The 27,297-nt window shown below is 52.3% G+C and overlaps 3 protein-coding genes across 4 annotated transcripts; 1 reads left to right on the top strand and 2 right to left on the bottom strand.

Moving 5' to 3' along the window:
• Positions 1 to 2,751: 2,751 nt before the first annotated feature.
• On the top strand, positions 2,752 to 4,653 carry mea1 (male-enhanced antigen 1). Of its 2 annotated transcripts, XM_053875710.1 has the most exons (5): positions 2,752 to 2,886; positions 3,125 to 3,446; positions 3,507 to 3,612; positions 3,675 to 3,896; positions 3,962 to 4,653. In XM_053875710.1, the coding sequence occupies exons 2-4, from the start codon at positions 3,141 to 3,143 to the stop codon at positions 3,881 to 3,883; spliced, it is 621 nt and encodes a 206-aa protein (XP_053731685.1). In that variant the 5' UTR covers positions 2,752 to 2,886; positions 3,125 to 3,140; the 3' UTR covers positions 3,884 to 3,896; positions 3,962 to 4,653. The 2 variants fall into 2 exon arrangements, with proteins under 2 accessions (XP_053731685.1, XP_053731684.1); XM_053875709.1 differs by having other exon boundaries at positions 3,675 to 4,650.
• ppp2r5d (protein phosphatase 2, regulatory subunit B', delta) lies at positions 3,929 to 15,990 on the bottom strand. The gene is made up of 17 exons (XM_053875706.1): positions 15,663 to 15,990; positions 15,223 to 15,309; positions 12,374 to 12,548; positions 12,110 to 12,309; positions 9,678 to 9,788; positions 9,446 to 9,538; positions 9,164 to 9,294; positions 9,038 to 9,097; positions 8,515 to 8,623; positions 7,589 to 7,642; positions 7,356 to 7,526; positions 7,127 to 7,254; positions 6,921 to 7,022; positions 6,786 to 6,858; positions 6,664 to 6,702; positions 6,487 to 6,597; positions 3,929 to 6,424 (listed from the first exon to the last, which is right to left on the bottom strand). The coding sequence occupies exons 1-17, from the start codon at positions 15,687 to 15,689 to the stop codon at positions 6,287 to 6,289; spliced, it is 1,809 nt and encodes a 602-aa protein (XP_053731681.1). The 5' UTR covers positions 15,690 to 15,990; the 3' UTR covers positions 3,929 to 6,286.
• A 229-nt stretch (positions 15,991 to 16,219) lies between these two features.
• On the bottom strand, positions 16,220 to 27,142 carry znf318 (zinc finger protein 318). The gene is made up of 10 exons (XM_053875705.1): positions 26,439 to 27,142; positions 26,222 to 26,322; positions 24,604 to 25,129; positions 22,980 to 24,113; positions 22,807 to 22,906; positions 22,461 to 22,738; positions 21,164 to 21,355; positions 20,583 to 20,676; positions 20,300 to 20,418; positions 16,220 to 19,144 (listed from the first exon to the last, which is right to left on the bottom strand). The coding sequence occupies exons 1-10, from the start codon at positions 26,661 to 26,663 to the stop codon at positions 16,511 to 16,513; spliced, it is 5,403 nt and encodes a 1,800-aa protein (XP_053731680.1). The 5' UTR covers positions 26,664 to 27,142; the 3' UTR covers positions 16,220 to 16,510.
• Between the last annotated feature and the right edge of the window lie 155 nt (positions 27,143 to 27,297).

Below are 27,297 nucleotides of genomic sequence, written 5' to 3'. Positions count from 1 at the left end.
TGTACGACCCGTCGAGAGTTGTTGGCTGTGGTCGAATTTACATCTCATTTTCGACAGTATTTATTAGGCCGCCAGTTCACCGTGAGAACAGACCACAGCAGTCTCCGGTGGCTGACCAAGATGAAAGAGCCCGAAGGACAGCTAGCCAGGTGGCTGGAGAGACTCGGCGAGTACAACTTCAACATCATCCATCGCCCGGGGTTGCTCCACACCAACGCGGACAGCCTGTCCCGGAGACCTTGTCGCCAGTCTTGTCCGTGTAAGTTGCCGCCTCCTTCAGTTCCATCAAAATGTGTCACCCATCAGGCTATCCAGTGTGAGATGAGGTCAGACATGCCCGTCAGTGGACCGGAATCGCTCCAGGTGAATATAGTGGGGGTGATCAACGCTGACGACTCGGTCCATTCGTTTCAAGGCTGGTCCATGACGGATCTCCAACGAGCCCAGGAGGCAGACATTGACATCTCACCCGTCAAGATATGGCTCGAGTCCGGCAGTGAGCGCCCCCCTTGGCTCACCGTGTCACCCTACAGCCCCGCGACTAAGGCCTACTGGAGTCAATGGGCAAGACTTTTCATCCGTGATGGAGTCTTGATGAGGAAATACTACTGCCTGGACGACACGCAGTTTTATCCCCAAGTGTTGCTGCCCAAATCCTTCCGAGCAGATATCCTAAAACAGATGCATGAAGGACTCATTGGAGGACATTTTGGCGTTGAACGAACTGTCACCCGAATACAGACTCGGTACTACTGGTACAAAATGAGAGAAGATGTCTCTTTGTGGTGTAGTACCTGCACCAGCTGCGCATCCAAAGCGAGACCCCGCAAGACACCACAAGCCCCCATGGGAACGGTAAGGGTTGGTGCCCCCATGGAGCGCGTCGCTCTAGACATTATGGGACCACTAAATGAGACTGAGCGGGGAAATCGGTATATACTTGTCATACAAGACTATTTTACTAAGTGGGTTGAAGCATTCCCCCTCCATGATGACAAAGCTGTGACTGTGGCAGAAGTTTTGGCCTCTCAGTGGGTGTCTCGTTACGGTGCTCCACATACCCTGCACAGTGACCAGGGCCGCAATTTTGAATCTGAGGTGTTTCAGAAGATGTGCTCAACGTTCGGCATCGAGAAAACTCACACCACGCCCTTCCGTCCACAGTCTGATGGGCAAGTGGAAAGATTCAACGCCACTCTACAGAAGATCCTGGCCACTACAGCTGAGCGCTGTCACTGGGACTGGGACGTGATGATCCCCTTTGCTGTCATGGCCTACCGAGCAACCAAGCACAGTGCAACTGGTTTAACTCCAAACATGATGATGTTCGGCAGGGAATTGACTGAACCAGTTGATCTGGTTGCTGGATTACCCCCAGACACTGACGCCACACCTTCACCCCCTGAGTATGTCCAGAGTCTCCGAGAACGGTTGGAGCTGGCACACCAGATCGTCAGAGTCGCCCTTGGTGAAGCAGTGCAACGAGCAAAAAGACAATATGACAAGTCTTGCTGTCGGACCCACTATCAGATTGGTGATGCTGTTTGGTATCTCATCAAAGGCACCCGAAATGTCAAGAACAGAGTTCGGAAGTTCCTGCCGTCGTATGAAGGGCCTTATTTCATCCTGGGACAGCTGGACGACCTGGTGTACAGGATCCAGAAGAACCCCAGGACCAAAGTCAAGGTGGTCCATCATGATCAGCTGAAGCTGTACCGTTGCCGGGACGCTCTGGACAACACCTGGGCCCTGGAGCTGGCGTCTTCATGGACACCGATGGAGGTGTCGCCACCACCTGTGCAGAGTGATCAAGCGGACCTGGACCTGGGCTTGTCTCAGCTGTTTTCCAACAGTGCAGCTGGGACAGCTTTCAGTTCCACTTCCTCAGATCCTGACATTGATACTGTTGTGTTTGACTCTCCTCAGTCCGGTCTTCCAGACAGCAGTGGTGCTGCAGTTCAACATCATCCGGACCCGAGCGCTGAAAGACCTCGTCGCCGGCGACGACCACCAATCATGTATGGGGAATGGGTCCATTAAGCGAGGTTAACTGTTTGAGATGAATAGTTAAGTTTAGAATTTATAATGTTCTCATGTTCAAATATGTTCTGAAAAAAAAAAGAGAGTATTGGTCTAGTCTGCATGTTGAGGGCTCGTACATATGTCTAGTGACAATAGTGAAAGTGTGTAAAGCGGTTGGCCTGGTATTCACGCACAATTGAGTTAAAAGTCACCTGCTGACTGTTATGGACAGGATGGTGCCATTCTACTTTTTATACACTATTTCTCCACAGGTGCTAATTTTAAAGGTGAGGCTAAAATACTTTATTTTTGTATATTGCAAGTAATAAGGGTTGCCCACCTGTTTTATTTTGTATGGAGTTGCTGGAGTGCATTGTTTAGAATGCTATCCAGAGTGGGGGTAGTGTTGTAGGAGTGAGTGTGGAGTGTCTGCCGCTGTGCGTGTATGTGTGGTGTGGCCGCTGCGTGTGGGAGGGGCTGCCGGGAGATTGACGTCTCTCTGGGGAAGAAAACGTGTAGAAGTGCCCGGTACTTGTCAAGTTCGAACTGCGACGAAATAAACCATAAGAACGCTCTACCAAAGACTCGACTCATCCATGTCCCAGCTCCAGCCGACGAAAAGGACATTAAACCCTGGAGTGCGCGCTCCAGCCTTGGAGGTGACGGAACACCTCCCCTGTGACGCCCGACCACGGTCCGGTGAGGAGGCAGGAAAGGTTTAACAGTAGAAACACAACGGCGGTGACGTATCCGGAAGTACTCCGTCAGCAGCTGCGTCGAAGAGTCGCGGGCTTCAAGAGCCAGAAGGAGACGCGCGTTTGAAAAGCGAGCACGAAGCAGTGGGGCGTCTAAAAGGCGGAGCGGGTGAGTTGTCACGATGTTTGGTCCCTGCATTGGACTCGGGTCAATCCAGTGGCGAATGTAGCGCACGGGGAAGGAGCCGCGGTCGACGCGTCCAGCCACATTCGGTCCTGACCGGAGAGTTTACGCTCGACACCATCCGTCTCTCTCTCTTTCCGTTTCTGTCCTTCGTGGAGCGAAATGGTTCTTGGCGACAGGAAGTGACGTCACGACACCCTCTACCTCTCCTGTCGGCCCACAGGCTGCATCACCGCTGGATGAAGGTGTCGAGCACAGCAATGGGTCCAGAAAGAGTCTTTCCAAACTCGGAGAACGACTGTCCAGGCGAGGGACTGTCGCTTCCAGGAGCCATGTCCTGGAATGGAGTGGAGGATGGGGAAGAGATGGACGGGGGGGAGGAGGAGGAGGAGGAGGAGGAGTTTACCAACAGTGGTTATTACTACCAGCCGTTGAACCAGGAGCCTGAGGGGACCATCGTGCCGGCGGAGAATGAGCAGCAGCAGCAGCAGGAGCCCGAGTCGTCCCATGATGAGCAGGTGCTGCAGGTCCAGCACAGGATTCAGGTGAGTCGGCCCGGCAGCTGGGCCCGTCACTCGCCGTCTTAACGGCCTGATGACCTGCAGGCCATGGGACTGCACCTGCCTGAAGCGCCGCCGCCCGACATCGATGAGGAAGACCCGGAAGGAGCCGCGCTGCAGAGGAGCCGTGCGTCCATCCCCATGGACCAAGGTCAGTGGAGTGTGGCCAGGAGTCTGTGAACAGCGACCTGCATGGCCTCTGTCGTCCAACAGACCACGTGGAGCTGGTGAAGCGGACCATGGCTGCGGTGGCGCTCCCATCCCTGGGCGTGCCGACCTGGGCCCAGGAGATTTCAGATGACCAGTGGAAGGATGTGGTCCAGCATGCACTGCAGAGCCGCCAGGCAGCTGCCGCCACCGCCGCCTCGCGGCTGCATCGCCGCGGCAACACCCATGCTCCCCGAGGGGGCGCTCAAGTCTGAAGAGTCACTACTGGTCTGGAACATTCCAGTTTGTTTTCTTACTTCTACCTGATGTTCCCCTTCTGCGCTTGGTAACAGTGATGCCTGGCTGGTGCTGAACACTGACCTGTCGGAGCGGCTCGCATGTGGCCGGAGACTTGGACAGTGAAGAGAAGCATTCCAAACGTCACGTGTGTCCCAGGGGACTGCTTGCTTGTTTACTGCATCATAATACAGTGTGGACTTTTGGATGAAACTTTTATTTAGTCTGTACAAAAGTGAGTGTCAGTGTGGTGTCATTTCTGTAAACTGGTCATTAAAAGGTTCCAGGGGTCGTCTGGGTCACCATATTGTTGAGCGTTGGAAAGATGGGATCACAGGTAACAGGACCAGGACTTCAGGGAGAGCTGGCCTGTGGACCAGACACCCGGACTCCTCCTCCACTTCCTGATCCACACAGCAATGATACGAGGAGCTGCAGCTGACGGACGTCACGTGGTATAGACCTCAATACCTAACAAGACAGAACCTGTAACCACAGCACGGACACCGCATCCCACCATGTTTCACTCAGTTCACTCCGTTGCGTTCCAATTTGCACAGTGGATGGCTGACATGAGCCCAGGTGCATTCTGGGTATCACTCGCCTCATGGCCAACTGTGCACCGTCAGTACTTTGTCCCTGATGAGGCAACCAAGCCAGCAGACACTTTTGTTGACAACATTTGGACTCACTACCGTTTGATGGCTCCGTCAGGGAGCCAGACTCCAGAGGCTGAAAGGGCCCGGTGGCAGCACACGTCCCCTCTGAACGTCTCAGTTGGACAGACTGACCAGCTGGTTGGGAATTTCAAAGGCCTGCTCATGTGCCCCGCCCACAGCAGCCATCCATTCCTTCACTGCAAGGGCCACTGTTGGCAGAGGGCGAGGCCAGATTTAGGGGGCAGGTTGGTATGTAAACAAGGAGGTGTGGGTGCAGTTTGTTGTTCGTGGTGGCTTTATTGTTCAAGGACGTGAAGGTGCGGTGCCCAGTGGGTACCTCCGCTGTGTTTGGTGTTATGGAAACAGCAAGAACAAAGACAAGCATCAGAGACTCATGCTGATGCGCTCAGGAACCAAAGGTCGTGAACGATTCACGGACCGCGCCCCACTTCTGCTTCAAGCTGCTGGGCCGTTGGCCTGGGTCAGTTCACACTGCGGGTTCTGCCTCCAGACCAAGCTCTTTCAGCTCCGAGGTGCCAGATGCGAGCACAAGACAGTTGGGTTTGGACGCGGACCTGATCCCTACGTCTGGGAAAACTCTCCACAGGGGGTGAGCTTCTGGCCTCAGGCCACTCGCCGCTAGACGCTGGAAACTAGGTGTCCAGCGCCACTCCACACCGACATGATAGATGGCGGGCAGTCAAGGTTCTGGGGGGTTTGATAGCTCGGGTGTTTTCTCAACAGCTGATGTTACTGACAGACAGAGTTGCTTCAGTGCATCACGCTGCGCTCTCCACTCACTGTTCTCACTGCTGTGATCTGCAGCTGTCACTGCATGAGGAGCACAGTGAGGAGGAAAGAGTTACCACCAGACCATTCATGGATCACTTCTGACGTCTGGACCTGGACGTCACTGCCTCAAACCTTCTCCATCCTCAGTCACCTCTCTCCCTGTGCTCAAGGTGTCGTGAGAGCAGCGTGGACCCATCCAGACGCGCCGCATTACGCAGCTTGTTTCTGCTGTCGTTTCCTCGTAAAACCAACATGACCAGACTCTTTCATGGTTAGTTTTGGCTGTGAAAGGCCACATTCTGTTCCAGCCGTGGCTCAGCTCCGTCATCGGTTCAGTTCTGAGGTGACCAGGACTCATCATGTGAAGAAGGGACAGAGAAATAAGGAGGTCAAGGCCATGGTGGTAAACAGGTTGTGGCGTGGCTGATGGCGACTTCCTTGACACCTGCTTCATCGTGGCTCACAAAGCAGCTATTGTGCGCAGAGCGCCACCAGCTGAGGAGGAAAAAGGGACATGGCCTGAGGCTGCACAGCAGGGGGCGCAGTGGCCACCCGAGACAGAACCTGCAGTGTGAGAGCGCCCTCAGTCCCAACCTGTGGTCAAGGTTTCACTCAGCAGGTGAGAGCCACTTCCACCAGCAGACTCGCTCCTCACTGGAGTGTGACCATTCTCCATGCCCCTGTTGGACAGATCTGTGGTCTGGGAGAGGGGTGGGGCTATACATGGCCGTTCTTCGTGGACAAGAAGACATCAGAGTCCTGGTCCAGTCAGTTGTGGTCAGCGGTGGTGGGTTTGATATTGATCGGGGGCCAAGTGGCAGCCGCCAATGATTGTCACAGCATCAGCTGGATCCTGCTCTAAATGATCCAGGTGTGGACCATGGGCTGCCTCTCCGGGTGGGTGGAGCAGAGGGGGGCAGGCTCCCCACGTCAGAGCGCCTCCTGGTTGGCTGTCAGATACTCCTCCGCTCTCTTGTGGGCCTCCAGAGCCTTAATGGTGTAAACATCCTGAGGAAGCTCAGACTTTCTCCTCATCAGAACCTTGTCCTTCTTGAGATCCTTCTGTCCCTGGAGAGAGACGCGGGGTCAGATGTGAGATGGTGGATGAGAGTGGCGTGTGTGGCTCTCACCTGTGAAGCCTCAGTCTCCACAGTCTTCTTCAACAGTTGAATGTCTTCTGCAGTCGGGGTCTCAGTCTCCATGGAGTAAAGGGCCACCGAGCCGTCACTGTAGACCATCAGCTGTGCGTGCACACACAAGCTGACACACACGCACACAGAAGAGACACAGAAGAGACACAGACGTACCTCATCGACGTGGTGCAGCCCTGGGCGGAGCTTATTCATCTGGGAGGACAAGAGAAAGTGGTGGTCATCCAGGCAAAGAAGAACGAGGAGGAGCGGTGAGGTCAGACGGCAGGAGCAAGTACCTGCGGGTTCAAACGAGCGAGGCCTTCGATCTTGTTCCAGATCTCTTCTCTTTCCTTCACTTTGTATTTCTCTCTGTGAGCACAGACGCAGGAGCACGTTGGCAAGTGTGAGCCTGTGAATGTCATGCCTCTTACTTTTGCTTCTCAGCCTTGTACTGCTGCGTGCAGTCGTCAAACAACTTCTGGTTCATCTCCATGAAAAGCTTCAGCGCGTTGTAGATCAGGCCGTGGATCGTCCTGCGCGCACGCGCACACAGACAGAGAGAGAGAGAGAGAGAGAGAGAGAGAGAGAGGCGGGGATGACACGCTGCTGGGGGCAGCCCAGTCCACGAGTGTCTCACTTGTTCCAATGTGTCTTGGAGTTCTTGTAAAGTGCTGGGAACATGATGGGCAGGATCCTGGCGGCGTTGTCACTGATCAGGCTCATGATGTACTCGTTGTTCCAGTAGTAGAGCGCCCGCTCGGCCACCTGCCCACAGCCAGAGCAGCATCAGAAGCATTAGAAGACTGAAGTTCTTCAGCTCAACTGGCTTCATCCCAGCACGGTGTGGCTCTCACGGGTTCTGTTACCTGGAAGTGTGGACTGGACACACACTTTGCCAGCTGTCTGAAGAGTGGCTCCTGGACTTTGACAAATTCTGACGGCTCGATCACATCCAGGATCTCCTCCAGCTCATTCAAAAACATCACCTCTTTGGGACTGTGCGTCTTGGGCCAGAACTTTAACAGACCCATGATCACCTGCAGAATGCACAGACGTCAGGAGCAGGAGCAGGAGGAGGGAGGTGATGAGTGGGACTCACAGGTTCTGTCAGACTGCTGTCCTTCTCCAGGAACTGCACCACACAGTAGGCCAGCTGCAACAGACGGCAGGATGGGACAAAAGGAGGTCTTAACATCTGAAGTCGTGAAGACAGAGAAGTTGAGGACCACGAGAAGGCAAAGGTCATCTTTGGACCTGAACAAGTCACCAGCAAGGCTGAGGAACCATGACCATGTATCTCCACGGAGTTGGTTCTGTTGAACTACAACGCCAGGTAAATGTCATTCCAAGGTCAAATTCAGTCAAAATCTCTCCTGTCCACTCGTCCGTTAGGTGCAGGTAAACAAGCTTTTGAGCTTCAGTATCAGAGAACAGATGCTCAACCGCTGCATGGCAGCTGGAGTCCTTTGTTTCTTTGAAGCTGCCCTTCTTGCTCCAAAACCGTGGACAAGGGGAATGAAATCCGGGCTGATAAAGCCGCCACTTCCTCTGTCTACACAGGTGGAGCATCCCGCTGCTCTGCACCACGGGGTCATCTAGGGTCGTATGCAGACACGTGTGGGGTTGTGTGTATACACAGGATGACATCACAGTCTTTTTGACCTTATGTCTCGGTTGACTTGATGGGAATCTCATCTGCACACACTGAACTCAACTCTCAATGTTGCCCCACTCTGCTGAGGACACACTCATGTCCTGTTAGAGGCTGCTGTTTCAAACAGGTCACGGTCAGGGTCGGGGTCAGGGTCAGGGTCACATCAGGTCAGGTCAGGGTGTGTGCAACACAACACAGAGGAAACTATCCTCGAGCAGCGGCTCACTGTTGGAGCCACCGTCCACCACTGCCTGCCTTGACATTGGTGCAGCGTGGAGTAGCATATGGTTGGACCTCACAAGGGTACACAACACAAGCTTAGCTGTGGGTGGTACACTCACAGCCAACAACAGATTCACTGACTCACTCACCTGCGGGTGGTACACGCTCAGACTCTTGACTTTGTGGAGAGGCAGTAAAACCCGGATGAGAAACATCTTGTGTTCTTCTTTCAGAGGCAGAGCAAAACCATTGATGATACTGCAGAGAGGAGCCAGACCAGGCTCTGTGAGTCATCAACAGCTCGACACAAGAGCAACATCTCACAGTGATAGGCAGACATGCAGGCCCACACCAGCACCATCTCCATCCACTGAGCTGACTCCATCCCATCCGGCGTTTCCACCATGACCAGAGGAAGCAACACCAAATGACATGCCGTCGACTTCAAAGGTGGCAGGTGTGTTCTCCAGGTGTTCGCTGACGCTACTAGCCACCAATAAGTAGTTGGAGACGTCTTGAGTTACGAGGTGAGGAAAATATGGACGGCCCAGATTTGGACGACGATGATAATTACCATCAACACACATTTGCCATCATCTCCAATTCAATTTTCATTGAGAAATTCTTGACACAGAGCCGATATATATACATGTGATGCAGAAAATGGGTTACCTCCCCAAGATCTCCAAAAGCTCCGCAATTCCATTGTGATGCTCAGTCTCATAAATGAATCTACAAGACAAAAAACCCAAGGCTTCAGACTCTGACCGTCGTGTTTGAAGGGCTTTGGTCTCGCACCTGTAGAATATGTTGTTGATCTGGCGGCGGATATAAGCTCGTAGACCCAGAAACTTCCCATAGATGCGATGGAGGATCGTCTTGAGGAAGTCCCTTTCTCTTGGGTCTTCGCTGTCAAACAGTTCCAGAAGCTGAAGAAAGAAAGAAAGAAAGACAGACAGAGAGAGAGAGAGAGAGAGAGAGAGACGCACACACATACACACAAAGACAGACAGAGACAGACAGAGACACACAGTCATGAGTGTCCATCACTGTGCTCAACGCACTCGGCCTCACACTTACTGAAAGCACAAACTTCTGGTCAATATACTTCTTGGCCACGTTGGGCTGAAAGTCAGGAGACTCAAGAAAGCGCAGGAAGAACTCGTAGACCAGCTGAGGAAGAGTGTCAAACACAAACCTCGTCACAATATACGAGACTCAAAAGAAAAGGGACAATGAATGAATATTCTGCAGCTGGACGGGTTATGATCAGGAGCATGCTGAGGAGCAGGTCCTCACTGGTGCAGGGTACCTGCAGGTGTGGCCATGCTGCCTCCAGAGTGGGCTCGTCTTCTTCTGGGTCAAATTCTGCGCCCGTCGGGTTGGAGGAAGGAGGCAGAGTCCGAAACAAGTTGACTGAAAACTGAGAAACAAGAGTCAGTCAACGGAGCGGTGACAGCACATGAGAGCTGTGGCACGCAGACAGGGAGGGAGAACCTTGTGCCTGGGCGTCCTGTACCAGTCGCGGGCATACTGTGCGTGTGAGCATGTAAGCCAGAGAGGGCTGACCAAGACATGTTTACAGAGTGCATCTCACTGTCGCACCACCATTTCTATTGCTCACTTTCTGCATCTGCTCTGTCCACGCTTCCATCTCCTGAGGAGCAGTAGAAGTGACCACGATGGCCATAAGCACAATCTTCACTCAGCCGTTACACAGCCAACCCAACCATCCTGCAGTGGAGATCCACTGGCCGGCTCTCTTGGATCGGGCTTGGTTGGTGTAGACGTCAGAGCCTAGCTGCGTGACTCTGGACAGCAGGCATTGCGCCCCCATTGGTGGTGATGGGAACTGCACAGGCTGGGTGGCTGTCACGTGTCAACGTTTTGCATTGTTAAAGGAGGCGTTTTACATGTCAAACTGTGCATCTGCCACACAAAATGTGTAGTAATTAGTTGATTTAGACCAGTAACTCCATTCAAAAGTGAATCTTGTGCATTATATTCATTGATTAGACACAGCAGAGACCAAATGCTGATTCATGACACTAATGAAAATTTGGAAAATTGACACATCACCTAAGGCCGACACAAAAAAAGCTTTGTTGAAATTCTGGCCAGATGAAAGTAGTGCAAGTATGGACAGCAGCCCACGCTTCGCACCTCCACCAAGTTGCTCAGCAGCAGGCCGACCAAGAGACCTCTCACAATCCTCCCCAGCGTGCGGTAGGGACGGGCGATATGGACAAAAAAATGTTCAATAATCGCAATAAATGTTATCACCTCGGCGATCATGATCAGGATAAATCCAAGTTCCTTCTCCTCCATGTGTTAGACACTACAGTCTCTCTGTTTGATGATGACACTCAGGAGTGGAGTTTGTCTCCAACACCATTGTTTGTTGACGTCTCAATAGAAGAGTGAACTCAGTGCAGAGATGAGCAACTCAATGTTTCAGGTCTCTGGTAGAAGCCGCTGGTGTCTGACAGGCTGCTCTGCCAGCTTTATTTAGGGGTTAAACTGAGCCGTCTGTCTGTCTGTCTGTCTGCTGTGTCTCATGTCTCTGAACAGTTGACTTGAACTATGGATCAGTCTGGACACAGTTCCTAGATGCTGCTGGACAAACATGAGAAACCATCAGGTGAAGAAACGATCATGGAGTCAGAGTCTATTCTCCAGATCATGATCCAAACTGTCAGTCCTTTGTCTTGTGTAGTGAAAAACCTTGTCACAATTCTCTCTCCTAAAATGCTTGTTTTCATGGCCTTATTGAAGATGTCACTCAGACTTTGAGGCTTTAGAACTTGTTGACGGTCCCTAACTGATGGCGGCTCCTAGCATTAGCGCTGCCTGTGAGAGTGTGTCCTCCATCAGTGAAGCCTCATGGGGACGCGGAAGAGGACGCCACCGCCGCCAATACCCAAGTGTTGTCACCTTGGCAGCGGGAGAGCTGCATGTGTTGATGTGAACCAAGGCAGAGGAGCGCCTCAGAGAACCTGTGAGGACCACTCCATCTCATCAAAGAAACAGGGATTCAGAGTCGACCAGTGTCATGATCAGGTTCCCAAAGTCCACCACACTCTCCACAACTGTCACACGCCACGGAGCTGGAGAGGCACCGTCTCCTCATGTTCACGTGTGCAGGTCTAATGTTTTTTTTTATTGACTTTGATATGCAGAATTGTCACCATGGAGACTGTGCTTGGCGGGGTATCGTGTACCATAATCTATCGCCTGTCCCGACTCTCCAATCAGGATCAAGTCCGCGGGCAAAACCCGACTCGCTTGTGTTCATGTCGGACGTTTGAGCCAAACATACTTGGTCTCACATCTTTTACTCACATTAAAGCCCTCAAAATGCGTTGTTTTCGCCCGCGTGCCCAAAGTTCCGATCAAACTGACAGTCTCAGCAGCTGCTTCTGGATTCCGGACCTCCAGGAGATCCACTTGTTGACGGAGCTGTGGACACCTGGGCGAAAACAGCGCATTTTGATGGATTTAAGGGTCAATAAAAAGCCTCTGATTTCATCACCTCTGATATCAGCCTGTAAACAAGACAAGACAAGCAGCTGCATACAGAGCACTGCTCCATTTGCAGGTGCGATATCAACCCCACCCCAGAGGCGTGCGTGCGTGCGTGCGTGCGTGCGTGGAAGCGTGTGCAAGGTTGGATCCTATTCGGGACAAAGTCATCAGACAAAGGTCCAGCTCCTGACGGAACCTGTGAACGTTTGCATGTCCTACCATAATCACAGCCTCTGGGTAGATGGACTCGGTCACCACGTCATTGTTGTGCGTTATGTACTCCACCATCTCATTAAGTCCGGCTCGCTTCACCTCCTTGTACTTGAGGTCACTGAGTGGGTCACTCACAAAGTCGAAGAGGACACAGCACTGACGCAGCTTCTGCACGAACAGCTCCTCGCGCTCCACAGCGGGCGCATCTGAGCAGACAGAGGACAGCCAGAGGTGAGGAGGCAGCGAGGCCAAGACAGCGGGGCCAGCAACCTTTCAGAGCTGGGAGCTTCTGCAGCTCTCTGTTGCGGGTCAGACTGAAGCGGGACGAGCTCTGGCGCCGTTCCTTCTTCACCAGCTGGGGCCCTCCGGAATACTTGATCTTGTTGAGCTGCGTCGGCGGGGGCGTGCTGTTACTGGCTCGCTTGCTGCCGCTCTGCTGCTGCGACTGATGCAGACACACAGCCGTGTCGTGATATCATGAAAGGAAAACAGAGGAAGTTAAGGCCTTGATCATGAAACCATGCCGCATGTCACTGCACTTGACATTTGCAATGGGCCACATTTATTCAATATCCGACAACTAACATAGAACTCGTGAGTTTGTCTTTCACAATGGCTAAACACAGGCAGAGACTGCTGCGTTCTGCGTGCGACATCTTCCGATTTGCCACCTTGACTGTTCCAATCACAGACGGGCTCGCCACGTCCGAAGCCATGCGGTGGGTCACAGCGTCACTTGACTCTGCTCCACAGGAGGCGACGTGAAGGAGCCAAATCCTCCTCCAACCCAACACGCCTCTGTCGCTACTAACGCCCAGAGTTTAGGGGTCGGCCTATGGGAACTAGCGAAAAGACCCTGCTCTGGAAGCAAGAACCATTGGAACCATTTCATCAGGTGTCTCACGCTCAAATGCAAGGCGCTATTTATATTCGTACACGAAGAACAATGCTGTTCGAGTAAAGATGACAAAACAAAGCAGGCATTTCTCTGAAGATCCCACACAGCTCGCTGCAGACCACCTGCAGACACCACGGTGGTCATCCGGCAAAACTTCTCCGTCAAGGAAAATAAAAAAATAAAAAAAAATCGCAGTTGGCAACATGTGCACCCACAGAGTCAGGCCCCACGGCGAAGCAAGACTCCACCAAACTTGAGCGCCACCACAAGGCTAACGAGTGAAAGCTAATGGGAACGAACCGCAGGCGAAACCAAAGCTAACGGAGCTTACTGCTTTGGACAAGCAGCCGAGTTCGGTTAGCTTCCAGCAGCTAAGATACTGGACATGTAGTGGATGATCGGAGGAGTGGTCTCTCAGGTTCTAAGGCAACATTCCGCTACTTAACAAGTCACTTTTGTCATTTGTTTTGCTTTAAAAGTTTCAATGATTTCTATACAATTCCGCGGTAGGTTTGCATCATTGATCATTTAAAAAAAGGTCACTTTAGTATGTAATGTAGTTGTTGAAAAACAAGAAACAACAAATGTCACAAATCGCTGCACTCCAACAGTGAGAAAGTGGCTATTATCCAATCTATTGACCTTGATCACACAGGTCAGGCTCGTCCTCTGCAGAGAGCCACCACAGCTCAGGAGGCTCAGGAGAAGGATGGGACACTTCCGTGGGCTTTGTTACAGGCTAGGACCCTGCACGGCCTGGGGAGGATGGCGGTTACATCAACTGCTACACCGCCTCTCAAGCAAGTCGAGCGGGAGGAAACAGCCGGATGGTGATTCTGACAGCGCTGATTTTCTTTGCACGTATTGGATTATTGCTCATCGGATACGAAAAAGTCATAAGATGCTAGATGAAGTGAAAAGGGGATCTTATTTGGTATTACGGGTACCATCTGGAAGGTGGTTAGAAGAGTGATCACAGGCTGCATGTCCTGGTACATGTCATAACCAGCAAATTGAAGTCAAATTTCAGGCTCCTAGGATTAAATAATACAAATAAATGACAGATTTCTGTGGATAAATTAATTTAAAAGTAGGTCACAAAACACTGTGATTTTCCACTGTGAAAGAGAGTGCGTTTCTCAGTCAACATTTCATAGAAAGATCTGCCTATATAATATATGATTATATGTGATTTTAGCAGTTGCTCACCAGTAAACTTTGGCTTTACCAATATCCACACTCTGTACACCCAATTGTTTTGTGCCATGATTTTCGCACTTGTCATTAGGATTACTGCAATATGTTATTTCAGGCCACTTTGACATCCATGTCTGCTGTTCCTCTTTATCTTAGCCAGTGAGCTCACCCAACAACCTGACACACAACACACTGGTCTGTACCCCATCAATCTTTCCGTGAAGGATATCTGCATGTCAGACCAAAGGCAGTAGATTTGATCACACCGCCCCAGGTTCTCAATAAAAACGAACCTTTGCAGCCAGCGTGGGAAAGAGCTCCTGTCGGAATTGTCCCCAGTGGCCTAACACAAGGATATGCTGCCCCCAGGACAGAGGAACGTTGCGGTTTCAGCCTGTCTGGACGACGTGACCAGTTGGATGGAGCAAACCTTTGTCCAACTCCTCTCCAGCAAAGCTCAAAAACCTCTCAGCTGCTTCTAAGCGGTCCAAAAGGAAGGCGCTGGCCAGCTTCACTACACTGGCTTCCTGTTTAGACTCTCCTCTGTTGGGTGGAAAAGCTCTGACAGCTCCATGTCAGGCATGTGGACCGCCCATCAGCCTGTTCACAGCCTAAGATCCTCAAGCAGCGCCGTCCTACGTGTTCCAAAGATGACCCAAAACTCAAAGGGGGCTGAGCCCGTTCGGCCTCAAGACTGACGGACGTGATTGCTGTGAGGACCTCGGGTCACAGGATGTGTTTCTATTGGGCCATGCTGCAGCCAATTCTCCACCCTCACTACATGCATCTGTCTTCTCCATCTCCTGCTGTGGCTTCTGTCTTCATGTAATGCACTTGGTCACAGCACTGAAGACAGTATTACCACTGTGCAGCTCCACTCACAAGAGCCTTCCCTCCGTCCCTGTGCTTGAACAACACGTCACCCAAATAGTCCCTGGACCCCAAGAAGAATCAGGGCCGAGACCAGGGACCAACACGTGACTCAGCGTCCTGCAGTCCATCACGTGACGAGTGTTGACTATACCTCCTCGGAGTTTTCTGCAGCGTCTCTCTCTCCTCCTCCTCCTCCTCCACTGTTCTTCACGCCGCTTTTAGCGGATTTGCTCGTTTCCTGTCGGGATGAAAGAACAGTTGTAGTCTGACCACAGTCCACACACGCAGGACAGCTTGGAAGACACCTGCCGGACACACGAAAACAGCCACCACTAAGGCGTTTCCTCACAAAGGCCAGTGTAAAGAGAGAGTCCTGCAACAAGTTCTTGCTGGTCCACGTCCGTCGCTCTCCGTGAAGCGGGGCTAAACGGACTGACGCCCGAGCTCTCGGGACGTTGGCGGGAGCCGTTAGCTTTGCTAGCTTCCTCAGCGGGGCCCAGGCTCGCGGCGAGAACCACAACTTCTGGCCCTTCGCCGCCGCCGTAGCAACCCGGGCTGTGTTTGAAGATACAGAGAGGAACTCGCACCCACCTTTTCTTTCTTGACTTTGTTCGGCATCGTGCTTCCCTCCACGCAGGCTCCGTGTGTCGGTTGTCCGTGACTCGGACGCTGTCAGACGCTCTGCCGCACCTCCCCGACACCGCGTCCCACTCCGTGCAGCCGATTGGTTGGCGAGAGGCAAATCTGCCCGGAGATCCGCGCGCTCATTTTTCCATTGGTCGTTTGACAGAGCGACATCCCTCCCAGCAACAACACACCTTCAGCCCCGCTGGGTCGGTTGGATCCCCCTCATGGCAGCGGCGGCTCCAGGTGGGGCGCCAGGATCCACTGCGTCGAGGCTCGAGCGCGACAAGCTGAGCAACGGTGATGTGACGTAACCAGCACGTCAGCGGTGACGCCAACGTACGTGGCACGTGCTTCCATCTAGTGGACACCGGGACGAGTCACAGGTCACTTCTGAAGAGGAGAGAAAAAAGAAACTCTTGCACCCAAATGACCTCACAATGAAACCAGCCACAGTCGCCACCTCACATCGCCGCCTAATCGTGCTGACTGGGAAATAAAATGTGACTGTGAAAAGCCACGAATTCATTTTTAATAATAAAACCATGACACAAACAAGAGAGCCAGCCACAAGGATCCAAAACTGGAGCAGCCAAGGGCACACCAGGACAACACCAATAGGAAACATGTCATGTCAAAATACATCTCAGGAAGCAAAAGAAAAAACATTCTGAATGTGATTTTTTTTTTAATTAACAGGAAAAGAAAGTAAGCACAATCACGATTAGCATGTAGATGTACAAACAATGACAGTGACAAAACTGCTCTGGAATGACCCCAGATTCATGGTTACGTTCTCCCTGTGACTTACTAACCTACTCAAAAGTCAACGTCTCGGAGTCCATGTTTTGGGGTAAGTCCTGGGACTGAGCTGTGACCAATGTCTCGGAGGTTTCCTCAGTCTTCATGTCCTCAGAACTTGACACAACAGGAACCAAGTTCGGGTCAGGAGAGTCATTCTGACAGGTTGCACCTTCTAGGTTTTCAACAAAGTCCAGCGCCATCATGGCGGGTTCATGCAACTCTCCAGTGTCTGGCACGGCACAGTCGGCGTGCACACAGGCTGGCGAGGGCTCTGCGTGTTCCACTTGTGATTCTATATTCATCTGCTGCTGTCGTGTTTGGTACCTGCTTTGAGATCTGGCCTGCTGAACAGGAAGCGATGCCCGGGCTTTTCTTTTTGTTGGCGTTCTTACCTGCTTCGGCCCCTGATTTTGATGACATGAATGCAGAATGCCTGAAGGCTCAGAGGTCACAGTCTCCGGGAGAAGCTCAGGATTCAAGGTTGTTTGAGAGTCGCACTCCACCTGGGAGGACCCTGAGGAGGCAGCCTCACATTGGTTGGGTTCAGGGAAAGACTTGGTCAGAGAGTCGACTTCTGCAGTGACTTGCAAGGACCAGACTGAAGCAATCTGTAAGTCTGTCGGAGCATGTGGAAGAGCCTCAGGATTTGAAGGTGTTGCACATTCAGACTCCATCTTGGCGGGACCTGATGAGGAAGACTCACATTGCTTCGGGTCTGGAAAAGACTCGGCGTGGGGTTCAACATCTGCAGAGACTTGCAAGGAGATGACAGAAGCAATCGGTGAATCTGTCAGAGTATGTGCAGGAATCTCACGTTCTGAAGGTGCTGGAGATTCAAAAAACAACTCCGAGGAACCTGAAGAAGAAGCCTCACTTTGGTTGGGTTTTGGTGGAGACAGACCCTGAGGTTCAACATCTGCAGAGGCTTGCAAGGAGACGACAGACCCAGCCCGCACTTGTGGAAGAACCATGGCATTGAACGGTTTTTGAGGGTCGAGCTTCAACTCGGAGGAATCTGAAGAAGAAGCCTCGCATTGCTCGGGTTTTGGTGGAGACTCAGCCTGAGGTTCAACATCTGCAGAGGCTTGCAAGGAGACGACAGACCCAGCCCGCACTTGTGGGAACATCGGCCGGTGATGTGTTTTTGAGTCTGAGGTAAGACACACTTTGGGTGCCTTTGGCTCCGTAACTAAGGCGGGACTTGGACTCTCCATCTCTGGCACGACAGGACTCTTGAGGTTACTTTCAGCATTTGATGGTGGCTGCTTGATGAGGGAGGGCCCTGATTGGCCAAGGCTGCTGTAAAAAATGCCAAAGAGATCCTGAGCCTTAGCTGCAGCCAAGTTCCTCTTTGGTTTATCTTGCTTTGGGGGGCCGGCTCCTATATTCATGAATGGCGGCGGCTTAACAAAGACTGCCTGAGCTTGCTCACTCTCTGGAACCCCTGGGGCTGCCACGTCGGGACCGTTCTCCTCCGAGACAGCCTCTGTGGTCTGCTGCGGCGCAGGCTTCCACACAGAAGGGCTTCGGTTCACCGGCAGTGGAGCTTTAAAGACTGGAGAGGCGGCTGACAGCGATGGAGGTGCACAGACGGAAGCTGTTGGGACCCCTCTGCAAGTGGTGGCCGGACTCATGGCGGGAGAGGGCATACTTGCTGTGGGCGACCGAACACTGGTTGGTGGTGGGACAGCAACTGAGAAAGGGGCTCTCCCAGTCGTGGGCGCCGCGGTAACGCTGCTTGGTCCTGGCTGTAATGCCGATGGAACAGGCTGCGCTGCGGTGACAGCAGGAGCCTGCGGGCTTGTCTTCGGATCTGGAGCGACGTAATCACTGGATTTGTTGACATCTGGAGGTTTCCCTGGGATTAAACCCGGCCTCAACCCTACACCATAGGCTTGAAAACGGGGACTTCCTCTCCCCCTGTGGGCCGGTGCAGGGACAGTACTTTGACTTGCCAACTTGATAGCAATTTCCTTTGCCATAGCCACGGACTTGGAAAAAGCATCCTCTGCGGGGGCCACCTTGTCTCTGACCGCCAGCTCCTCCTCCTTAATGAACTGGGCGGCCATTTTCTGAGCCTCCCTGGTCAGCTGGCTCTCCTTTTTTTTCCACTGAAACTTTCCAAAAGTTGATGGTGGCGGCGCAGAAGATGGCACTGCTGCTGGCTTAGTGGCCTCTATATTCTGCTTGCGAAGTTTGGCCCTCATAGCTGGGCTGGGACCACAGAAGATCTTTGGTGCCTCGAAAGGCTTGAACACGGGCTCGGGTGGCTTTTCAAGGCCGTCTGATCTCGGCTTGGCCTCACGCTTGGCTTTCGACAGCTGTTCATTCTCTCTGGTGTGCCGGGACTCACGACTCCTCTTCGAGCGTCCCTCCTCCTCTCGTCTGTACCTGGTCTTCTCATCCACTGCACTCCAGGCACAGGCGCCTCCAGACTGCACCTGACACTTGCCGTCTCTACTGTCGTCCTCCTCCTTCCGCTCCTTGTCCTTTCTTTCCTTTTTGTCCTTCCTCCCTTTGACTTCCTCCTCTTTGTCGTCGCCGTCGTCGTCATCTTGTTTGCGTTTCTTGTGATCAGAGGTGAGGCTGGCTTGACGGTCAAGGTTCCTCCTCTGCTCGTAGAGATGATTCTCATATGTCATTTTCTGAAAAACACAAAGGTGCCAGGTGAGATTGGTGATAACAAGCAACAAGACTGTCTGGGTCTCTCAACAGGAGATTCAACAGTGGAGCGAGCCTTTGACCCTCTCATGACTGGATTCTGATTTTCGGGGGCCACGATTCAATTTCAAATCCATTTTTGGTTCAAAAGGATTTCATTCATGATGAGCGTGATCTACTCCCATCGGCCTTGCAGGAAAGAATGAGAACTCCAAGAGTCTTCTCCACCTTTATCAGATTAGATAGAGCAGTCCCACGGTGGGGGAGTCGGACGCCATTCCAGGGGTCAGGTGACCGCCATCAAATGATCCAGTTTCTTCTGTACACTTTAGGGCAGTCACGTCCGTCAGTGGAGCCAGCGCTGCCATGGTGCGCACTGCTCCTCTCACTCCACCCACAGTGAAGAACTCTGTGCCTCTAACTTGAGCACACACCTTCAAGACATAATGATGGATGGAGTCTCCCTTCGATGCCGTGACGAGACACCGTCTGCACAGCTGAGCTAACGGCTAACGTGACGTCTCACTCCAAAACTTTGACACTCGCAGACGATCCAAGTTTTCTCCATTGTTTCAAAGTTGGCTGAAAACCACAACGGCAGATCTAGTGGAAATTGCTTCAACACGTCTCCGTGCTGAGATCGAACGGTTGCAACAGTGACATGCAAGCAACAGAACACAGCCTCTTTGTTGTGACTGGGAGAGAAGAGGCCTCAGTGGCGACCACTCTGTAGCCTCCTGGTGCAGCGCTGGCACTGCTGTCTCAGCAGGGCTCCGTTGCTTGCTCCCATATTTTCATTGTCATCAACTTGAATGCAATGTTAACACTTCGCCGCTGTCCAATGATTTTTAAACAAGAACACAGTGTCAAGAGATGTTTTTCTTAATGCTATGGCCTATTTGGGAAACTCCAGTCTCTCTTGAAAGCCCAGCTGTTTCATGATGAAACTCATCATTTGTTTGAGTATAATACTTAATCAACTATGGATGATCCGGACACAGTTTCAATGTGACCCTTGAAATGACTATTCAGACAGTGGGACCTTTGTCCAGTGTGATTCTCTGGCATCACGTCAGGTTGAGTCTTGGCTGAAGGACCAACATCGCTCAAAGGTCTTCATGCACTCAGCAGCAGTCTACCTTGTAGAGCTCGTTGTGTGCGTGGCGGGTCACGTGTTCTTCCGCACAGATGGCGTCGCCGTAGAACTGCTTACACAGCAGACAGTAGAAGCCTCTGACAGGGAGCAGGAACTCCGAGCCTAGAACAGCAAGACAACAAGATCATCATCATCATTTCAAGTTTGGATGTTTACATCTGGTGAAGTATCAAAACCAAATGTCAATTCATGCATAGACCTTTAAATGTATAACAAAAACCAAAACATTCTCTGGTCTGCTCGCGGCCCCGTAAAGGGAGCGTTACCTTTGGCTGGCTTGGTCAGCTTCTCTTCCTGTGGCACAACCTTTGCCATCTTGCTGGCAGGGGACACCCAAGGCCGGTTGTATGGATCCAGAGTCTGCGACAGGGAAAATGTTGCCATTACTTAGCAGCTGTTTCCCTTCACACTTGATGTGCTGACGTCGCAAACTGCTACAGGTAACATTGCACCAATTCAACAAACCAAGCTGCAAACATGGAGCCTGACGTGGCTCGGACTTTACAAGAGCAGGCAGCAGACACGTGTTGCTTCAATCTGAGCCACATTTGAGGGCGTGTTTTGAGTAGTCCTGCGTTCATGAGGGGTGAAAACTGCCCCCGGGACAAAACACTATTATTTGGGGATGTTACAAAAGCATGGAGACAAAACGGAGAAAATACACTGTGGTGGAGGCAACAGTAGTGTCCATGGTTCTGGTGTAAATGACAGTGAAGCCATTCTTATTATCATCGACATCATTGTCGCCCATTGACAGGCGAGGAACTTACTTGGTAAAAGTATCAAAAACCAAAAACCTGGGAGAAAACAGAACCTGAAAGCAAAAAAAAAAAGAAAAGGCACAAACCTTGCGATGGTGCTTGCTGTGCAAATGTGTGAAAAAGTCAAACATGGATCCTGATGTGACATTACAGTCTTGGCACCAATGATTTCCAGCATCATAGTATTCAAAGGGCTCAGAAGACGGAGCTGAAGCTTCAGCAGCGACAGAATCCTTTCCAGAATTTGCTGCAGCTGTTTGCCCAGATGAGATCAAGGTCTGAAAGACAGAAAACATTCAAAAACTAACGAACCTCGACAAGCACTGATACAGTAATGCATTACAGGTAAATTATTAAATCAAACAAGTAAAAAAATATATCGTCGGGATGCTGCCGCTCAGGACGCTCAACGATACCGATCTTGTGGATTGACAATGAATTTGTCATCAAATGATGAGACCTCCCAAGTACATGATGTGAAAACATCAACCATGAGATCACTTTAATTCAGGCAGGTTTTAATGTAAAAAAAAAAAGCCTTTCAGACTGCAGCAACTCTTGTGTCAGAAGGAGCGACTGAGGAACCTGTCACTCCATGTGAGAGGTGGCCGGTGAGAGACGGTGCTGTGTCTGTGACGTCTTGACAGACTGTAGCAGGACTCTCTGCAGCGATGAAAGTTTACACTCCAGATGTTCGACAGTTTCACATTCAGGTGGCTGCACCTGGCTCCAACACGCCGACGGATCCGGTGGTTTCCGTCTCCTTGAGAAGGGCTGCTCATCCAGCTCAGTGAAATGAAGGATCATTTCTTATCACTCTGAATGTCACGCCGGGAGCGGCGGGTGTTGCTAGCCTCGGCTGCGCTAACAGCTGCTGAGGAACCAGCGCTCTCACTGTCATGAGTTTTTCTACCACACGGACTGTAAAGGACTGGTGCAAGTTCAAGCTGTACTGCATGACAACAGTGTTTCTCTATTCTCTGCATACCTGGAATCCACCGGCAACTTCAACAAAGAATGTGTCGAAAGAAGTTGACATTGAGTTGAGGTTTAATCTGTTCATTGAAAATGGAATAAAAGTTTGCTGTAAAGGTTGCAATGCTTTCTTATTCAGCGTCGATCCGTGTTATTGTTATTTCATAGGTTCGTGTCATGAAAGAAAAAAAAAAAAAAAACCTTTGTTTGTGGTTTAGCTGTGGCTTGAGAAAAGAAAAAACTATTCGCCTTCAACACGAAGCATCATCATGATGGCGGACAGCATCGTGGAGCGGGAAGGATTTCAAACGGATAAATAAGTCAGGAAAAGTTGGAGGAGCCCTTTAAAGCTAAGACGCCAGACCACTGAGCACAGAGCCCTCACGCCATCATTCCATCGACACCTACCTTTGGTGGGGTTTTGCAGCGAATTTCCTGAATTAGCTCAGGCTTCTTTTCTTCCTGCTTTGGGGGAGACCTGGGGTCGTGCTGCGGACGATCGGACGGGCTCAGGCCCAGGATCAGAGCCACTTTGTCAATCTCACTGCGCTTCTTCTCGGCAGCCTCGTGCTCTTTCCGCAAGGTGTGGATCTGAGAGATCAACTTTTCCTGCAGGTTGCTGATGTCTTGCAAGAGTGGGTCTTTGTGGCCGTCCTTCTCCCGCCGCTTCTTTCTGAGCAGCTCGCCTGTAAAACAAGAGCCTGAGTAAAGCCAGGAGCAGCCACTGACACGGCTCATGGTCTCCGTTTCTCACCCTGCTGCTTCCTCAGGCTCTCTAATTCCTTCATCAGCTGTTCCTTTTTTTTCATTCTGTCGTCACGGTCCAACTTCAGCTTCTCCCGTTCCTCCAGAACCTGAGAGAGCAGCCCACACATGCAGGTTCAGCGTTCTCTCTGCACACACAAGCCAGCAATTCGGTCGACTCACCTTCTGTTTCTGACTCTCCATGTTTTGCTTCTCTGAAAGGTCATCCTTTGGTGGTGGAGTCATTTTGAGGGTTGGGGTCATGGTGGCTGGGGGGACCATGGCAGGGCCCGGGTGCAAAGGAGGCCACTGCTGGTGCATGTAGGGTAGGTAGTTGCCATAAGGGCCGTACGGCGGGAAGGCAGGAGGCATGATGGCGTGCACCTGCGGCGGGGGATAGTTGGGCACCGCCCCCGGACACAGAGAGCGTCCGCTGTTGGTTTCCAGGGTTTGAGCTGGAAGGCTCTTTGGGTTCCAATCACTCCTCACATATTCAGGGGGCTTGTGTGGATCACTGCTCTTCTTATGAGCACCGTCACTGCTCCAGCTTGCTGCTCGGTCGCCACTGTGACTCCGGCTGTGGCTCTGCCTCCCACGTCGGGGACTGCTGTCTGAGCTGCCTGAAGAGTATCGCCGACGTCGCGTCGGTGTCTTCGGAGGCTTGTTTCCGTGCAAGCGCTCCTTTGTCCTAGCTGCCATCTTGCTGATTTCACTCAGACCCAAGTCCAGCCCGATGGTCTTCAGCAGGTCTTGGATCTTTTCATACTCTTCCTCTGCCTGTCGATCATTCTCATGTCGTGAAATGGTGGGCAACGACGCAGCATGCGGCGCCTCCTGCTTGATGTCGGTGCCAGGGAATCCCGTATCCACCGGAGCACTGGTGGGAGGTGCGTGGAGATGACCCGCAGCAAAAGGAGGAGGAGGAGACTGAGCATGAACTTTCTGAGAGGAAGACTCTCCGTACAGAGTTTCCTCAGTGACATCTCGGTACGGGTCCAACCCTTGCTGGTGGAAGGGCGCGGCGGGAGCTGCCGCCGGCGGGGGCTCGTCACAGTCCCCGTAGAGAAACTTCTCCTCATCATCGATGTCGCTGGCCTTCTCCAGCCGAGTGGTGGCACTGCTGGGCGGAGCCAACAGGCTGAGGATTTCTCGGATCTCAGCGTCCAGGTCAGCACGAAGGGCCATCTCGGGGTCAGAGCGCAGCTGCGACAACATGTCCGCCACAGCACAAGGCTCCATCCCTTTGACAGCTTGAAGCAGTTGCTCAGCAAACTGGTTCATGTTTGAGGGCTGAGAATGAGGAGGCGAGCCCGTGACCTGCAGGAGAGTGGGTATCAAAGGCAGTTGATGCATGGATGGATGGATGCTGGGGCTGCACCCCACTGAAAATTGGGGGCCAAAGCCAAACAAAATTTGAAAAGCTTGGCCGAATAACACCGAATGCCAAATATCCAATAGGTTTCGTTTTTACTACTTTTTTAAATGTTGCACAGTCGAGAACATTTTTTTGTCAAAGGATGTGTGATCCTTCTGTTTACACTACCAACTTATTATATACTGAGAAATTAAAATTATTATTATTTCTAGTGGAAGAGTAAAATATACGTCAACGTGTTCTTCTCAAGTATTTAGGCAGTATTTTGACAAAATAGTAAAAAACGTAACCACATTGGAATTGCATTCAAATTTTCAATTTTAATTCTATTTTATATATGTATATATATATATATATATGTTGCACAGATGTGAGTTTTTCCAACATGAATCAGCTCTGATCAAGGGACACCACAGTTCTGTATGGACCTACCGCGAGAGAGGGTGAGTCACCAGGGTTGATGCGTTTCTTCAGGATGGACTTGGTAGGTTGGTTCTGAATTTCCTCCACTTCCTTTTGGTACCACGCGCTCCTTTGCTGATTCATGTCCTTGTGTCTGTGGTCCGAGCTGTAGCTGCTCCTGGAGGAGCTGCTGCTGCTGCGGCGGCGGCGGCGGCTGTTGTTGTTGCTGCGGCTGCTGCTGCTGCTGCTGCTGCGGCTGCTGCTGCGACTTCGTCTTCTCTTCCCACTTGAAGGTCTAAAGCGGCTCTGCCCTCTGGAACTGGATCTGGATCTGGATTTCGACGGGGAGCGACGTCGGCTTCTGCTGCGCCCTCGGCGCTTGGCCTTGGTTCTATCTGGACTCTGGCTCTGACTTCTGCTCCTTCCACGACTCTTGGCCCTTGCTCGGTCCAGACCATCACCAGGACGGCTTCTGCTGCGACCACGGTTCTTTGCTCGACTGTGGTCTGGGCTTCCGTCTCTGCTCCAATTGCGTGTTCCGCTATGGCCACCATAGCTGCAAAAAAAAGCAGAGCCTTACTCACAAGTATACAGCAGTGACAGCTTGGCTTCCCAGTGAGCAGTAGGAAATCATGGCGGAGGCATCACGCTGGATGTCAGTGAGTGTCCGCGATCGCGCTCTGATGAAGCCCCGCCGGTTGTGATGCGCGCGCTCCTCGCCGCTCCCTCGGCAGCAGCGTGTCTGCTGTAGAGGCTTTATCAAGCCGTCTGGGGAGATGCTCTGCAGTGAAGCATGTCAAAAGGCTTCAACAAGCCCAACCCACACCTTGCCACTCAAAGCGCCACAGCTCTTGGCGGAGCACAGAGAGGTTTGCGGGCCCGTGAAAGTGAGACTGTTGCTTCCTCAGCAGCTGGCTGTTAGAGCAGCTGTGGCTTAGCAACACCCGCCGGTCTGACTGGGTCACTGGAAAAGCCCAGCAATTGACCAGCCTTTCTCAGGTGGCGCCGTGACAGGAACCACCGAATCCAACGGCGTTTTGTGTGGGCTCCAGTGTTTGGTTGGCCACCTGAATGTGACTCTCTCAAACACCTCCAAGCTGGGACCTGTCATGAAGGCAGTGGTGGCAGGCGAGAGCTTTCCCTCTCTCACTCACTGTCTGTGTCTGCTCCAGTGACCTGGCTTCGGTCAACAGGCCAGACGTCTGCTCGAGCTCCACCAAACTGCACGGTCCCACGCTGAACACTGACGTGTGTTTTTCTACTATCTCCCTCCTCGAAGAGAAACATGAGAAACAATGATCTCATTCGCTTCACATCATGTACACAGAAGGCCTCACCATTTGGACAACACAGTGATCTGCATGGGTGATGAGCCACACTCTAATGACTATTGGCAGCAAATAACCCCATCACTCATTTGGGATCAATGACATGGGATGGAATGGTCGACTGGTTTTGTTGACAGTAAATAATCCAGACAAGAACCCGATGACCAGAGGGACGGTGAGCAACAGACTTCTGCAGGCACCGTTAGCAGGAGAGCGCTCAGATGGTCCACTGGTGTCAGGACACCGTTCTGCAGTGACCCACAAGGCAAGGGAACGCACAGGAGCTGGCGGGGTCAGCGGCAAACCCAGAGGTCACATACCGGTCAGGATGGAGGGCCGAGGGTGCGCCTGTTGGCTCGTGGCCCACAGCTGCGACCATGTTGTGGTTCACAGGAACTGACGTCAGAGACGACGGCGAGCTCTGCAGACGCGGAAAAACAATGCACCCAGTTTGAGTTTAAGAAGAAGAACGGAACCGAACCACGGCTGGCAGAGATCTGTCAGCCTCCGTAGCAAAGCCACCGGGGCCGCACTCGCCTCTCCAGATGCATCGCCGGACCAGTTGGAGCCGGGAGGCGGGTAGCCCTGGCGCGGCGGCGGCGGCGAGCGTCGGTACGCCGCATGCACCGGGTAGTAGGCGCTTCTCGCTCGGTTCCGCTCGTCCCCGTAGTGCTGAGCGTTGTAGGGCCTGTCTGGCGGGGGTCCTCGGCCCTCGAACGTCGGCCGGTAGCCACCTCGAAGCGGGGGCCGGTCACGGTACATCTGTTCCAGCTACGGCCACTGAGGTGGAGGGGGACGGAGAGCAGAGCCAGCGGGAATCACCGGTTTCGTTTCAGCGCTTCACTGTGCACCACAGACGAGCCTTCATCCACGAACACACGGATGTTGCTTTTTCTTCTTCGGTTCACTATTGAACTGAATGGCTCGTTGCTGCCCCATCAGGACGGCGCTGGTACTGCAGCACCTTTCATCTCTCCACATTAGGTAGGGACAGTAGAAACGGGTTGTTAGCCTGCGTTTACTGTCGCCCGGGAACACCCCAGTTGAAGGAAAGCACACGCGGTGCGTCTTCTCCTGTTTTAGAGATCAACTCCAGCACGTCCCTCTCTGCTTCACTGAGACCCTCGGGTGTGAATACTCCTGATCTGAGTCAGGCAGAGCCGCGCGCCAGGCCCTGACCGCTCAGAGAGGAAGGTGGCCCACACAGTCGTCCCTGCAGCAAGAGCGAAGGGCGAGCTTCCATCAGAGCAATCCACGCGACACCAGAGATCACCAACGAGTGGCGCAGCATTGCAAGTGACGTAGCAAGCGTGAAGCGTGTCCTCCTCAATGTGGAGCTGTCAGAGTTCTGGTTCGAACGTGGCGCCGCTGTCTCGGCTGCTAACATAATGGAGAC

This window comes from Synchiropus splendidus, chromosome 9 (genome assembly GCF_027744825.2).
Source record: "Synchiropus splendidus isolate RoL2022-P1 chromosome 9, RoL_Sspl_1.0, whole genome shotgun sequence".
Classification (NCBI taxonomy): domain Eukaryota; kingdom Metazoa; phylum Chordata; class Actinopteri; order Syngnathiformes; family Callionymidae; genus Synchiropus; species Synchiropus splendidus.
This window is presented reverse-complemented; position numbering and strand designations above follow the sequence as displayed.

Bases quoted from the DNA above. Each gene is read 5' to 3' on its own strand.
- mea1 (XM_053875710.1), top strand. From the start codon at position 3,141: ATGAAGGTGTCGAGCACAGCAATGGGTCCAGAAAGAGTCTTTCCAAAC. The intron at 3,447-3,506 runs GTGAGTCGGCCC...GATGACCTGCAG, and splicing joins AGGTCCAGCACAGGATTCAG to GCCATGGGACTGCACCTGCC. The intron at 3,613-3,674 runs GTCAGTGGAGTG...GTCGTCCAACAG, and splicing joins GTCCATCCCCATGGACCAAG to ACCACGTGGAGCTGGTGAAG.
- ppp2r5d (XM_053875706.1), bottom strand. From the start codon at position 15,689: ATGCCGAACAAAGTCAAGAAAGAAAAG. The intron at 7,255-7,355 runs GTAACAGAACCC...GGCTGTGGGCAG, and splicing joins TGTCCAGTCCACACTTCCAG to GTGGCCGAGCGGGCGCTCTA. The intron at 6,859-6,920 runs GTAAGAGGCATG...CTGTGCTCACAG, and splicing joins TACAAGGCTGAGAAGCAAAA to AGAGAAATACAAAGTGAAGG.
- znf318 (XM_053875705.1), bottom strand. From the start codon at position 26,663: ATGTACCGTGACCGGCCCCCGCTTCGAGGTGGCTACCGGCCGACGTTC. The intron at 24,114-24,603 runs GTAGGTCCATAC...ACTCTCCTGCAG, and splicing joins GTGACTCACCCTCTCTCGCG to GTCACGGGCTCGCCTCCTCA. The intron at 20,419-20,582 runs GTAACGCTCCCT...TTGCTGTTCTAG, and splicing joins GCTGACCAAGCCAGCCAAAG to GCTCGGAGTTCCTGCTCCCT.